This window comes from Gymnogyps californianus, chromosome 7 (genome assembly GCF_018139145.2).
Source record: "Gymnogyps californianus isolate 813 chromosome 7, ASM1813914v2, whole genome shotgun sequence".
In the NCBI taxonomy this organism is placed as follows: Eukaryota; Metazoa; Chordata; class Aves; order Accipitriformes; family Cathartidae; genus Gymnogyps; species Gymnogyps californianus.
The window spans coordinates 16,059,492-16,075,829 of record NC_059477.1 but is presented as its reverse complement, the minus strand read 5'-3'; the positions used below and the strand labels follow the sequence as shown (position 1 = coordinate 16,075,829).

Here is a 16,338-nt window from a genome sequence, read left to right as displayed (position 1 = left end):
ATGTAATACTTATAAAGAATTATTCTGTGAGATGATTGAAACCTCCCTGACCTGTGTGAGTTTGTCCAGTTCCCCCAGCCAGGCCCCAAACATCTTGTCCAGATCCTGATCTTCCTTATCACTATCTTCTTCAGCACCATGGTCAAGTTCTTCATCTGATAATTGCTCCATCTGGGGAGGGAAAAAAAAAAAAGTTTGATACTCAAATTGTATCAGTGTCTAAGAAAACTGGTGTCAGCTACTAAGCTTCTGAAAAAGTGTTCTGAAGTCAAAGCACATGTCTGTCCATAAACTTTATACAAATTGCATACATTCACAGTTTATTATCCAGCTCACAAGTAAAGACTTAGTGTGAAAGCTGCAATGGATAATTACAAAGCCATTCTTGCAGTTCACTTTTGTCAGAGCCATGCAGAAAAAGATGAAGAACAGAGTCCACAATATTTAACACACCATCAGAAATTATTTCACGCTGGCCTTGCACGTGCATTCACTGCCAGCTATTGTTGGCAAAGTCTACTGACCGTACATTACAAAAATTCAACTCTTGTCCAAGGAATTCAGCTGACCACTGTTAAGCAACACCATTCAACCCACAGGAAGTGCAGTCTCACTACACTGCAAATAGCTGACTCTACACATCTGTAAACAGAAATGCTTAAACAGGCCACAGAGAATGCCAGCAATACATCCCATGAGACAGTTTAAATCTTGGACACTCTCCAGATCACTTCAGTGATACTGCACAATTTTTACCCAACAAAGAAACTCCTCCCTGGAAGCAAAGAGTCACCATTACAGCTATCAGACTCTCCTTCATTCAACAAATTTGAGTGGCCAAAATAAAGACTTAACATTCTCTAAAGGTTATCTGTTATCACCTCAAAGGACATTAATCTTTTGTTAAACAAGCCTCTATTCTCTTCCCCAAACACTCCTCCAAGCCCCTTATGTGGAGCTAAGACACACATGCCTTCCTGGGTACATCCACACTGTTAAACCCAGGATCTGGTTCAGAATGAAAATTTACATACTTGGGGGGAAAACACATAGGCAACAATTTGGCACTGATCAGGCACCGCAGAAGAATAAATCCTAGAGGTGTGCTACAGAATGTCCAGAGAGACATGAGAACAGATCGCCATCAAAAGCTATACAAAAAATTCATGGCGTGCTGTACAGCTTGATTTGGTCAAGTCATGGGCTACATAGTAATTTGCGACATAGCTTTCAGAAAGCACCAGTTTACATTTCATAGATTTAAAAGCAAACTTTCTAAATGCTAGTCTTCAGGAAAAGTCAAATTTTGGTCTGCAAGACATCACAGCGTTGCAGACTTGAACTGATGAGGGACATTACGAAAGACAATAAAGGTGATCTCAGAGAAAAACTGTTCAATCCGTTTTTGACTTCATATGACAACACTTCATGCAAAAAACCTCCATGATTTAAAAATAGCCTTTCCTTCTATTTATATATTGCTTATATTTCACTTTACCTTGATACAGTAATCATGGAACAGGAGACTTCACAGGTGATCTACAATTCTGAGGTCAGCAGAAGCCAATGCCTCCCACAAATGCAAGATACTGCCATCCAGTTGCTCTAGGCAAAGCTGCTTCAGTCTCCTACCGAGATTTTACTTTTGTGGGAGAGCACAATGCAGCTGCTTACCTTAAAAGGGGCAATAATATTAAAGCTAACCTGGCATGGCACACTGCATGAGCAAACACTGTAAATTTCACCATCTGAATCTCATTTCTTCCAACACTTGTTTTGAGTCCTGTTAAGTACTTTTAGCACTCCAGGGAAGGGAAGGAAGCTCTTCCCAAAAATCTAAGAGTGATGCTGAAATCCAAAAAATGCCAATATGCTTATGTAATAGACCTGCATCCTTCCACCAAGACTGCACCAGTTTTTATGTTCTATAAGTCAGGCATACCTCCCCCTGCAAGATTCATTTCCATGATGTCACCTGAAAGCCCTCCCACATACAGAAACGGAGACAACAGGGTAGCAACTCATACTCTGCCTGAACTTCTGCAAAACAAACAGAAACTGGATTCCACTTTCACACCCCTTCAAAGCTTTGCCTTACTACTCCTTAGGCTTTTACATGGATCACAAACACTGTAACTTCAAGACAAAACACATTATACTTAAGGGGACATGGTCAAACTGCTGTAAGTGTTCACATTCAACAACACAGCATTTCTCAATGTCTAGATACACTTGAAGTAAAGAATTTTTATTTGAAGGCTAAGGGAAGCTATTAAAAGCATGCCTTAGGAAATATGACTATGAACTAGCAAATCAAATAAATGAAAACTGTGATATAAAACAGACAGAGCTTGATATTTACAGATACTTTACACTGCTAGCCTTTCCCTCTTTGAGCTGTTTTTGCCGCTTACTCTACAGTTAGATGAGACTTGTTTTGCAGTGCATTCATTCTATGGCACTGGTCATAACTCATCCTTTCATTAAGAGAGGAGCTTGTTCTTTTTACTGATATTTCTGAGGATCTAAGCTGTGGAAAGAAACCAGCATTCTCAATTTCCCATAAACTGTTGCTTTAGCTATTTTAACTTGGCATCAGAGACACTGCTTTAGTTCCAATTACTCTGAAGACAGAATTAGCAGCCTAAAGAAAACTTTTACAAGTAAAGTACTGTTGTGTCAGCAAGTCTGGCACTAAACCCTGTAGTATTTGCCAGCTCCTTGTAGTCCCCACCCAAGCTTCCTAACGTCAGCTGCATTTCCTATGAGCCTGTCAAAGTTCGCTTGCAAAAGGCACACAGAGTGTAGTGTCTCACTTAAGAAACAGCTAATATTAACTCGCTAGTTCTGTAAAAGGGATCTCTCTTAGCACAAGCTCTACTACTGGAAGGAGATATCCCAAAGGACATCAATTAAAGGATTAATTCAATAAATTAAGGCAGAGACAAAATGCTCAGATAACAGTATCTGAACTTTTTGACATGAGAACTCTGAACAGTAACAACTCAAAAAGAGTGCATATTCCAACTAAAAAGCTTGAAATTTTCCTTTTTACACTTTCTCATTTTCTTTCTCGCTGTTGTTGATCACAGCAAACATGCACTATACTTAAGCAAATCATGACCTAACTGGGAGTTATCACACCTTTCTAAGGATATGACATTTTTATTCATAACAAGAAAGAAAAATGGCAGAAGTTCAAGGGGGGGGGGGGGGGGGGGGGGGGGGGGGGGGGGCGCCTGTGTGTGTTGGTTTTTTGTTTTTGTTTTTAAGGAGTAATTTAAAACTAAATTAGATCTAAGAAATGGAAAAGGAATAACTGTTCTCGTGTGACACCATAAAGTCAGCCACTTACATTCCTAAAGCATTTGCAGGGTAGCAGAGTTTAAGTAGCTGTTGCTTCTGCTTAGCTCATACAAGGTGAAGTGCCAAAGTAGTTTTAGGATTCAAGTTATTTTTCAACACTTCACCCTCTATTCTGTTCAAGTGTATGTCAGAATAGAACTTAATGAAAATGAGCAGCATCATTCTGGTATACCTAGATAAAATAAGGTACCAACATGGTATAGTCTTCCACATGCAAGTAAGGCTTCCTGCACTAAAGTGTGGTCTATGTACTATTTCATTATCCACTATGGACTGCATCAGTCAACGTTATCTGTTTGAAATACTATTTAAACAGGCAGACCCCTAATTGCTGTAAGTCAACTGTCTAGTTTCCAAAACACTTCATTAGGTTTGTTCACCTTTAAATACATGAAGCACAGTATTCTAATATTATTTTACAAAAAATTACTGAGGCTTTCATTAGAAGTCACCAGTTACAACATTTAATCATAACCTACTCTTTTAATTACACTTTAAGGAAAAAACTTAACAATAATTTAGAAAAAAAGAAACATATATTTCAAGCTGATTCTTATGCAAGACATTGTAGCTTTTAGTACATCAGGACAAGCATGAGATGATGTGATACCAAAACACATAAGGAAAGATGAAAAGCCCAAGAACAATGCTTCAAATACACCATTTTGACATTTTCAAGAAAAGACACCATTGCAGAATTCTGAAACTAACAAACTGCTGTCATCAGAAAGCAACAGCTTTGGGACAGAGGTAAGTTATAATCAAAGGTGTACTTAAAGTATCTTTCACTGAGACCCCATTCTGCAGACTTGCACTTTGAGACGGTAGTTCCTACCTTAAATCAACCCAGTTCAAGAAAATAGGAAATTTTATTATATTAACAATATTTCCTTATAATAGAAACACTCTGCACTGAAAAAAAGTAGTTGTAAAAGAATCAGACTGCAGTATTTATCTATACCACACTTAATTAATGATGGAAAGATTATCAGAGAAACAAAAATAGAACTCTGAGTCCAAATGGAAATGCCAATGTGCTTAAAGGGTCAGCAACAAGAATGTGTTTATTCACTATAATTTCAGAAGCACTGTAATAAGCATTTTGAACTAGAGATGCTTAAGTATGTTCAAAGGCAACTGACAGCATAAAACCCCAAAATGAAAACAAACCCTCTCTGTTTCAGGCAACTGAGGTTTACACTCCCAACCTTTCTTATTATTTAAATACAAGCTTGTACAAGCTCATGCTTGTTACTGAACTAAGGATTTTCTTCCTAACAACAACTATGGAATTTGTTATAAATCTATTATAGGGATGCAGTAAACAATACACATACATTCAAAACATTATCTGAACAAGTAACTCGATTTCTGCATTTTAAAATCTAGCCTCAGGAACCAAAAGGAACTATATAGCGTACTCTGGTTTGGAAAACATACTCTGTTTGGAGCTGGTTTGGAAATCAGAGTGCTTCCATCTGTGATCATCCATGTGTCATCATGGCAGTATCCATTTCTGTTTAAGAAGTTGTATATGACAGAATGCTACAGTAGTATACCGTACAAGCACATAAGCATAGTATGCACACATAAATACAAGAGTAAGATTCTAGCAGGTTTTCACCTCTAATACTCGTTCACCTGACTGCTTAAAGAAATAAGGTTACTTACACAGAAAAAAAATTGAAATGCTGGCACAAAACTGACAGCTAAAGCTCACATCCACATTTCTACACATTTTCTTGAGGTTCTGGTAAATGATGAAAGGTAGTTTGAGCACATAAATTATTTGTTTCATATTAATACTCTGTTCACATGACAGGGACCAATCAAATCCAGCATGTTTTTCAGTAAAAAAGGAAGTCTTACGCTATAACTGACCCTAACATTTTTCTTTTAACACTGCAGCACACTAAGCCAACAATACAGTGCAGATCATTTGCTTTAGTATTTCCATGTTTCTTCTTAATAAGCATAAAATATTCTGAAATTAACTACTCCTGAAAAAGAGATTTGGAGGGGGATTAGAAAGCTATGGGAAAGTCTTTGTGCATTATCCAATGTCCTATAACCCAGTTTACATTAATCTAGATGAAAACCTGAACAAAAGAGCATTTGTTTTCTTTTAGCTTCAAATAGCATAGATACTAACTGAATACATCCCAAGGCTCCTACAGCACACAGACATTCCAATGCCTCTCAAACTCAAAAACTGAGGTACAAATCTGTCAGCCAAAAAATACAAATTCAAAACATCCCAAATAAAAATCTTATGTCAAGTGAAAGCCTCCTTCAATATACTATTTTGAGCCAACTTTGAGTTTTGTTTTTCTTTTTTTAAACCATGCCTCAGGCAATAGTTTTCCAGGCTTGTAGTCACACAACACAGTGAAAACACATTGAAAGTCTGATAAAAGATAAAGCTTCAGCCACTTCAGTAAAAGTAAAGAGACCTTTTATAACCAATAACCTCATGTGTTTCTGAAATTACTTGGGCAATAATTCTAACAGTTAAAATTCTGCATTTATGTATTATACAAAGATAGCATCTGTTGCCACTTTTAAAAATCAAATAATGCCTGTGTACTCTTTTGTACCAGTTAAACAGGCAAACCTATTTATGCAATACAGCTTTAAAATGGAAAAATAATGAATCTATGCCTTGCACACATGAAGAGATTCACATACTCAGAAGTACTGTGGGTGACCTCTTGAGGTCCTGGACAGCAGTATTGACCTGCCCTAACGTAAGATCCAAGAAAGAAATATTTGCACCTAATCACACATCAATAGAATGAAGATATAATTAAGGTGTATAAAGCATTCATAGTTACTAATGCATTTCAATACTGGGTCACTGGATTAAGTAATGTGACAACCTTTTATTCAAGTCTACTACCCGTTTCCTGCCCTTCTTTCCCTCCCTCCCCAACTCATTAAGGATGGTTTCTTTACATCAACACATTATCTGCCACAATTCAATTGATCTGTCCTGTCAAATTCAACTGCATTCCAACTATCAAGGAAGCAAGGGACTCAGCATTACTTTGGAAAATTTACTTTATTTAATTCCTTACTTATTTCTTAAAATAAACTAATTAGTACCAATTTGGAAATAGGGTTGGCAAAAAGGAACGAACAAATGTTTATGCACATGGGGTTAAGCTGTTCTTCAAAATTAAAAAAGGGCATTGGACTTTAGCAATAAATCCTATTCCTCAAACATAGAAAGTTAAGAGCAGAACATGAAATGTACAAGACTTGTTCAAAGCAACTGGGAGAAGGAAGACAAGTAATTGCAGAATGTGTAAAAAAAGTTTTAAAAGCAATGTGCAGTTTGAGCATATTTCATTTTCAAGTCTTTTACTTTATATCAGGCAGCTGGTCTGGACCGCAGAGATCCAGCAAGTATGAAAACCAGGCATCCTCACCGCAAGGCCTTATTCTCAGGTTTAGCTGGGAGGTGCAAAACTGGACAGCTCACAATGGTCCCTCCCTTACCCACTGATCTGTGTGACATGCAAGAATGTATCTTTGAAACCACAGAAAAGAAATCTTCGTGTCTGAAAATGCATGTTTTGAATTCTGGACAGGCTAGAGTTTCAATAAAAGACCAATTAAAAGCTGCTGAAAGTAACAGTTATTCAGTCAAACATATACAGCATGATTTCTAATGCTACCCCTAAAATTACGCACATGCCTGTACAAGAACTTGCCTTTGCCTCTGGCTGTTTGTATTTTAAGCCCAGTCAAACAACCACCTTTTCACTAAGCTCTTAAAAATATTTTTCTTTACTTTATCTCTAAGTTTGTAATATAAATATTTATAGCAACATCAGTGAACACATAACTTACATAAATTTTAGCAACTGCTAATGAAACAATTGTTTGAAAAAGTAACTGGAAGGAGAAAAAAAGTCTTAATCAGATATCAGATGGTAACATCAAAGCAAACTGTCTCACTGTTCCTGGAATCCCCCAAAATACATCAGTGCTGTACACAGGTTTTCTAAAACTCAGTGCTGTTCATGAGAGCGCTGTTGAGCCCTTCACATTATAGTAGGCTGTTCAACAACTACCCCCAGAGATTCTAACCAGAAGAGTAAAACATACCACAGTTGCTCCCTGGTCTTCCACAGACTGAGCCCTAAATCTTTAGAATGAAGCAGACAGTGTGTTAAGCAGGGATATGACAACACAGTACTCTTCACAGACAATACAAATATGAAAGAATAAAGCTCTTTTTGGCTAGCAGCATGAAGAAATAGAAAAACATAATTCTCCACATTCACATCCACTGCAGCTACCGACTCCCTTTGTATTTTATCAAAACTTGTACACTCCCCCTCTAACTTTAGTTGATACAAGCACCCACAATTTCCTGAAATAAACAAACTGAAGATACTAGAAAGTTTACTTCATCATCTTGATTTCTAACAAACAATGGGAAACACTTCTGATGTGCCACAGCAAGACCACCCACAAAATACCTACCCGCCCACCCCTTCTTTGTTTGAAAGCTTGAAGAGAGAGGTAAAATGCAAAGTGGATGAAGCAGAAGTCTACCCTATGTTCCACAGGGTTGGTTGCTCATTATCACTTAAGCTGTCTTTGTATTATTATTACTATTTATATTGACTCCAGCTTTCCATAATTGCAGCCTGAAATTTTAAAATAGTCTCCATAGGGTGACCCCTTGCATGTCGAAACACATTTAAAAGATCTTTCTTTCTGTAAGAGGGCACACGCCAAAATTACAGAGGAGTCTACTGAAGAATCTATCTAATTGCATCTGAAATTTGTGCTGCTGAGAAGGCACACAGTAAAACCTTTATTCCCACCAATATATTTCAGTGCCTGTCCCACATCTAGCCAAACAGATGTTGCCTTGAAAAGAAGGGGCTTTATCAATCATTGTGTCCCATTTCCTGAACCAAGATTCCAGCCAGAGTACCCAAGTGGACATTAATTTAAATTCCCATAAAAAGAGCATCCTAGATTACATCATGTCTCACAGCAGATTCTTTATGAAGACAACCTGAAGACAGCTCTAAAAAACTGCTTAGCCAGACATCATAAAAACAAAAGTTGCCTTAGCTAAAATATTCTTCAAGCAGAGAATAAAATATAGGTCTTCTCTGAAACAATGACACTCACTAGTTGCAGGAGCCAACATCTCAGTCTCACCAGCTAAGACTAGAGAATTTTCAGTGTGAAAACAGAGTGAGATTATGAAAGCTAGGAAAATGTATAGCTTTAAATCTATATTAAAGTACAGTCTGCCTTCAGTAGACAGAGATGTACTTAAAAACATACATTAGCTCCAATTTTCCGGAATCTTCATTATGCAGTTGCTCGAGTAATTTATCATTAAAAAGCATCTCTTTCTTACCCACTGAAGAACCACAAGTGACTCACAACAAGTTCTATTTCAGCCCTGAGTTTTTCTTTCAGAAGAATCCTTCCTTTAAATCCTCAAGATTACACTTCCTTTATGTTGCAGGCCATTAAACTTCCCCCAGGTTGAAGGCTGATGGAGCCTCTACAATAAGTGAAAAATCACTAAGCAAAATAAATTTCAGATGCCTCTAAGAGGTGATTCTTGGTCCATATAGATTAGGAAAAAGAAAAGCCCTTGGACATTTCTTGCCAATTTGATCTGAGGGATAGAGGCGGAACAGATTTCAGCCAACTCTACCCACTAGCTTGAGTACACAGCAAGACAGACTATGCAAGCATCTCAGAATGAGGATTCCCTACCTCAGACCACTGGGCTCCTTGCTCTGCTTTCCCAATTCTGGCTATGGCCACACATTTCAGGAAAACATAACATCCCTAAGTATTCCATTAATTGTAATGGGGGGGGGGGGGGCATGGGGAGGAGATGTGCAGCAGCATAGGGAGAAGACAAACATTCCTGATCACAGCTGGCAACGCACTCAAGTCCTGAAATATAATATTCAATTCAATTACAGTTATTATCCTAATACACAGCTGCAAATGATATGAGAACACTAAGGGCAATGTTGGCAAGCCTTTTGTCCCCAGAGTACACAAAGGAAGTGGATGAGAGATCCAGAAGCGCACATCTCCTAATGACATGGTAGACTCACACATACCGATCAGCCAGCCTGAAGCTCCACTAAAGCTTACATAAAACCTTTAGAAAAGGAAACTAAGAACTTAGACGTCTGAACTGTTACTGAAACTTCCCAAGGGCTTAATGATTCAAGTAAAAATGCAAGCCTTTAATATCTTTGTATGCATTTATCATCAAAACTACACCAGACATGTTGGAAGAATGAAGGAAGGAAGATTTCCATTTTCCATTTTACAGATAAGGGCCAAGGCAAGGAATACAAAGCAAACTGCTAACAGTTTGGGAAGACAGAACAAGGAAAACTGCCTACATCCATAACTGTACCTTCAGCAACATTCTGCATGTAACAACAGAACATAAAATCTGACTAAAAAAGCACAGAAACATGCATGGTATTTTACATAACCAGTTAAAGGATTCTACTTTGAAATGAGGACATTTTCAGACATACTACTAGCAACAGTCCAAATGATGATTTCAAATAAAACGGCACCTAATTCTGCTATGTCTCATTTGGTCCTCTCTTTCCTCTATAGCTGCTAATATTGACTGAATTATAATAGAAGGAAAAAAATCAAAACCAAGCAATAACACACAACAAAATCAAGGCTCTTATTCTGTAAATCAAGGCTCTTATTCTGTAGGAGGGCCACACAACGGCCTGCAAAAGAAGGATTCAACTGAGACATGAGCAAAACATCTGTTTGTGATGCAGATCATCTTTCTTCCCTCTCCCTCTCAGGCAGTATACAGTTCCATCCCTGCCCTTGCTGTTCAAAATGCAGGCTGCATTGACTATTCTACTTGCAGGCAATGCAAAAAGAGGTACTTCTATGTTAGTGTGATCGGTAAGGAAACGTAGCGAACGGGAAACTTCTTAATTCAGGATCAGCACGCGACTGAACCAAGATGTCTGAAACTGCATGAAAGGATGTGCACTCTGTAGGAGAGGATGTCTCAAATGATACATAAGAGACACAGCATGAAAGAATGGCTTTGTCTACATCCATAGTTAAACTTAATGGGCACTGAAAAACACTTGTCAGCTGCATTTCAAGGAAACCACTTTACTAACAACACTAAAATAAGCACTAATTTAATAACGCAACAGAAGCAGGTGAGACTAGCCTGTGCACAGGTGCTGTACATTCATGCCATTCTGGCCACTCCCTGAATGATAGCTCCACAGGTACCCAATTTACCACAGTGCCCCGTAGACCTTCTCTTCAATCCAGAAAAGCACTAGAAGGCACAATGTAAACTAATTTTTATGAGCTTACTTGCCTCTTGCAACTTCATCCATTCCAGAAGAGATTATGTAGTCTCTCTTCTCCATCAGCAGACTAAGAATAGCAATGAATTTTGTTATAATATTTGGCCTTACGCATAGATCCCAGGAAATACCCAAATATTCTTGTAGCTATGGCCCAGTAATAACAATCACCAGGCTAACAGCAGCACTTTCAGGCTCACCCTGCACTTGGGAAGGGAAGAAGCACTTGCCAACCAATCACCATAAAATTCACATCCCTTTACAGACTGGTCTATTGTGCCTGTACAGAGTCTTTTTCCACCAGGAATAAATACTCAAAGAAATTCACTTTTACACATATACTAGGCTGTCTTTCAACTATAAGAAAGCAAAATAAAGCAAGTAACTGCCAACTACCTGTAAAAGCTGGACATCTTAACAGTGCTTATAGAAGATGGTATATATGAGGGATCAAACCAACCAGGAGGAGGGAGGTGTAAGAAAATCATTTAGGTCATAGGTCAAATTACAATGCAGGTGAGAGTATTTCCTCATAAGACTCTGAGCTACTCTATGCTTCAGTACAGTTAAAAACTAATTTTTGCTCAAGGGACCCTCTCAAAGGTTAAAAATAATCATTATGCCAATGCTCACTTAAGATACAACACCAGACACCGGCAATCTGTATGATGTGGGTACTATCTAGACTCAGAAGAAGTTGCCAAATCCCTTTCAACAAGGGCCTAGTGACAGCCTATGAACCATGGTTCAAAAAAATGGAAGAGTAGTGCTTTAGCTATGATAAATAAACAACACTCTTCACAGGTTGCTTTATATAAACTTTCATATCAGGGTATATATTCTTTACACTAACCTCAACTGCAACAGGCTGGAAGTTGATTTAGGATTTCTGGTAAAAATTAAGATTACATTGTGAAGAGCTGCATTTCACTATAGCTGGAACTACCATCTCCAGGAAAAAAAAAAAAAAAGAAAAAAAGAAAACACCACCACAACTGTATATTTTTCAGAAAATCCAAAAATGAATGTTTGATACACCTAAAGTACATAGGTGTTTCATTCTTAGCATTTATGAGTCAAGACATTTTGTTCTTTACAGTTAGCCATTATAAAACAGCATAACCTTAAGAAACACCACTTGAAAAAAAAAGTGTTTAGAGGATGAGTACAGAAATAATCTTTTGGCTGAAACATTATCAAAGAAGGAAAAAGTATATTCAATTTAGAAGACACTTGATTTACTTTAAACCTACTCCTAACAAGCTGAGCAAAAGAACAACAACAACACTGGCTTAAACCAAAAATGAACATATCTAAACAACAGGCTGCCCCAGCTCAATTAATTTTGTATTTTAATCCACTAGTAAGACCAGATTTTAAGTATTTAAATTGGCAGTCAACTTTCATCCTCCAACTTCATCGCAAACCGCAAGCAGGAACATAAAACCCCTCTCTATCCCCATCACTCTTTTTCATCACCAACCTCTACACAGAAGAATGTATATCTATTGAGGTGTGAGGCAGATGAGGATAGCCACTCCGATGGAAGAAAAAAAATGGATGTATGGTACTGCACCATGACATTACCAGAAAAGAAAGAAATACTATGTAAGGAGAGGTTTTTCCATGGAAAAGCTGTGCCCTGTGGGAGGCTTGGAAGGACTGCATAGAGGAGAGCCTTGTGAGTCCAGGAGAAAGACTGATGTGGGGCACTGGACAGAGATGAGTCCTAGCAGTCAAGACCAGAAAGAAAGGCGGGAAGTTAGCAGGAATGGGACAGTTTTCTATGACAGGAAAGAGGAGAGGATCATTTGGCAGTAAACCAACACTGCTCATCAGGCAGTGATATGAGGCACATGGGCTGAAAGGGCTCTTGCCACACAATGAAATTTGGGAGCAACTATGGGGCATGAAAAGGAGAAAGTACAGACAAGTTCTGCACGATATTGATGTAGGTGGAAAAACATGTTTATGCATCTCACAACTGCAGGAGAACCACTGCTTTGTGAGAGTACTTTATCAGCATCTTCCCTTGGGTCTTGCAGGTGATTAGGCACAATTTCAGATCCCCATAAACCTCACATGCAATAACAAGACAGAAAGCCAACTTCCTGCTGCATAAACTGCAACTCACTGTTTTCCTTGTTGATACTGGAAGAATCAAAGTTGTATTTTGACAACCCCACCAGGCAAGGGAAAAAAAAAAAAAAAATCACTTGAAGGAAGTCCTACACTTGCACAACTCTTCTTTTCAGCACTTGCTCTTCTTCTCCTCAAAAAGTAAGAGAGAAGCCATGGAGAAGTGATCTCAATCCACAAAACAACTTCTGTGAGATATCTGGTTGAGCAGGGTGCCAAAGCCTGTAACAATTCCACCACCACTATTCTCTAGTAAAGCCCTGTGCTGGTTTTGGCTGGGGTAGAGTTAATTTTCTTCATAGTAGCTAGCATGGGGCTATGTTTTGGATTTGTGCTGGAAACAGTGTTGATAATACAGGGATGTTTTCGTTATTGCTGAGCAGTGCTTACACAGAGTCAAGGCCTTTTCTGCTTCTCACTCCACCCCACCAGTGAGGAAGCTGGAGGTGCACAAGAAGCTGGGAGGGGACACAGCCAGGACAGCTGACCCCAACTGACCAAAGGGATATTCCAGACCATATGATGTCATGCTCAGCATATAAAGCTGGGGGAAGAAGGAGGAAGGGGGGGGGGACATTCGGAGTTACAGCGTTTTGTCTTCCCAAGTAACCGTTACACATGATGGAGCCCTGCTTTCCTGGAGATGGCTGAACAACCTGCCTGCCGATGGGAAGTGGTGAATGAATTCCTTGTTTTGCTTTGCTTGCATGTGTGGCTTTTGCTTTGCCTATTAAACTGTCTTTATCTCAACCCATAAGTTTTCTCACTTTTACCCTTCCGATTCTCTCCCCCATCCCACCAGGGGGGAGTGAGCAAGCGGCTGTGTGGTGCTTAGTTGCCAGCTGGAGTTAAACCATGACAAGCCTGCACAAATTGCTGAAGAGGAGAAAGTCTGTAAGCAGATATAGAAAGGCATGTTCATCACTGATAAAGGCTGAAAACACATCTTAATTCTTATTTGCCATTTTAGCAAAATGTCACTGAAAAACTCTCTCCAAAGTTTCTAAAAAAAAAAAAAAAAAAAAAAAAAAAAAAGGAAAAACTGACAATATTGCTCCCTGCATTTTTTCTCTTTAATAATTTCTTCACTTGGGATTTTGCTTCTACTGTTAATTCAACATCCTTTCTCTGGAAGGATGGTTTAATTATCTTAAACCAAGAAGTCCACATGGTAACTCAAACCAGTATCAGCAATTTAAAGTATAAAGCTACGAAATTTGTCACAGACTGCTAAGAGGAATCTAAGCATCACCTACTGAGCACTGACCTTAATCTCTAGTTTATAAGCCTCCTGAAACTCACTAAATTTTTTTTAAACTAATTTTGTATACTTAAGATGTGCTCTAAAGATGTAAGCTGAAAAGCTGTATTACTTCAGTTTCCAAATAAATCTTGGCAGCGGACAGTGAGGGAGGAAAGGGGTGAAAACACACCAGTTCTGGACTCTACTTCCAGGAAAAAAGCACTTAAAGCAAGAAAGCAGCCTCAGCATTAAAAAGTTTTGTTATGTCAAAGGTTAGAGCCATCTAAAAGCCAGTTAAGCACCAACTGATGCATACCAAAACGACTTTATCTAGAATTTAATTGTAGAGATTAAGACGAAATGTAAATATTTAACAAGAATCAATGTTTTAAAGCAGACATTCCTGTAAAAGAAAATCAGCTTCCACAGCAAAAAGGAAAAAAGAAAGTGTAAGTCATGCCACTGAGGAAGTGAACATGAAATTTCTATACAGTAGAACAACCATGGAAGAGGGGGCTGACAGCTGGGTCTTGTTAAAGAAGGACTTTAAACATAAGGATTTAAATTCACGGGATTAGGCCAGCATTCCTAAGAAACACTGTTCAGATCCTAAGCTGCAGAGGCCTTGTCTAAACAGCTCAGCACCTGAGTCACATAAACAACTACTGTAAAGTCTGCAGCCACCACACTTGGTAGCTTTGTGAATGGAACTTTTCTTGCATATGAAAACTAAAGACAGTAGAGTGCTTTGCTACTGCAACTGTGGGCAAAAAAATAAAATAAACCAAGTGAGTCCACAGACTCCATACTGCCACTCATGAACATATGTTTCAAGATTTTTTCCAAAAAGTTTCTGGATTAAAACTAATTCCTCCCCTAAACTTTTAAACTAATGAGTTTTCTTATTCAGTAAAGGAAAATCCTAAGCAGGTGGCTGAGTGCAGCTATTATACACACAGACTTATATATACCTTGCATTTTGTTTCATATTACATTTTGCTTATAAACATGCTTGGAAGTTCTATCACTCAGTATTCAATTATTCTTGTCTCTCATCTAAGTTTGATGCTGTGGTAAATCAATAAACCAAGGTAAAACAGATTTAGATGATGAGAAAAAGGAACACCAAAGGCTGACTAAAATAATTTTAAAGTTTACAAAAAAGTTCTTTAAAAGTTACAAATTTTTAAAATACAAATCGAAAAAAATTTTTAGACCAGACTGATATAATTTATCGCTAGTTTTAAAGCCATCTGAAAGTAACATGGGTACTTGTTTTCCACGTAACTTTTTTTTTCTTTTTTAAATACAAAAACTGAATGAGCCTTTTTAAACACCAGGGCTTCTTAGCAAGGGTCACACTGACTGAAAAATACTGTACAGTAGTCTCATTTCCATGCTAAGAAACACAAGTTCATAGGGACAGGAATGAGATACTCCATGGCATTCATCCATCTGGGGGACAGACACCCTCCTATCACAACTGAATTGTGAACATCAAGAGTCCCTGTAGCTTTCAAGAAGTTAAGAAGAATGATACTCTACAGGATGGCTCATGGGCTTCACCACACAGCACCTCCCCACAGAATCCTCAGTAGCAACATGCAGGATTATTTCTTTTGATAGCAACTACCCTTTGATTGCCATCCTTCCTGGCAGCCACAGAGCCTCTCCTCCATCACACTGGCTTTATTTGGAACATGCTACTTAGTAAAAAGTCATAGGTGAATTCAGCTTGTCTATTTCTCAAGACAGATAGGGGAACGACTTTCAAAATAATTCACACAGATCGCAATCAAGTTGCCCAAGAAAAGCAAAGCTGGGAGCAGGTTGTGTGATATGCTGAAGATAGCAGTTCATTTGTGCTTGCTCCTTCAGAAAGAAATTCACCTACAAGCACACACTGGGCTGTGCATACCCAACATAGTTCCAGTCACATAGGAAAGGAGGGGCTGCAGCACATGCTTCCTCCTTCTTCCTTCCTATCCTCTCCTGGGATAAATATACCTCCTGTTCAGATGAAGAAGCTGAGCACCAAAACATTAAGATACTTCCTATACCAAATCCTTCAATTTGACCTATTCTCAGGAACATGCTGTTGTGAAAGGGACAGTCTATCTCCTAGCTGCATTACTCTGCATGATCAACTCATTCATCAAACACACCTACAACTATATCAGCTGGGTAAATCTACAAACACTTATTTTTTGCAAAGCA

General features: G+C 38.4%; 1 protein-coding gene across 1 annotated transcript in view; it reads right to left on the bottom strand.

The window, feature by feature from the left end:
- RAPH1 (Ras association (RalGDS/AF-6) and pleckstrin homology domains 1) overlaps nt 1–16,338 on the bottom strand; it is a 96,872-nt gene that overhangs the window by 57,901 nt on the left and 22,633 nt on the right. The window contains exon 2 of the mRNA XM_050900097.1: nt 52–171. Within this exon, the coding sequence (XP_050756054.1) occupies nt 52–171 (120 nt within the window). The remainder of the gene's footprint in view (nt 1–51; nt 172–16,338) is intronic.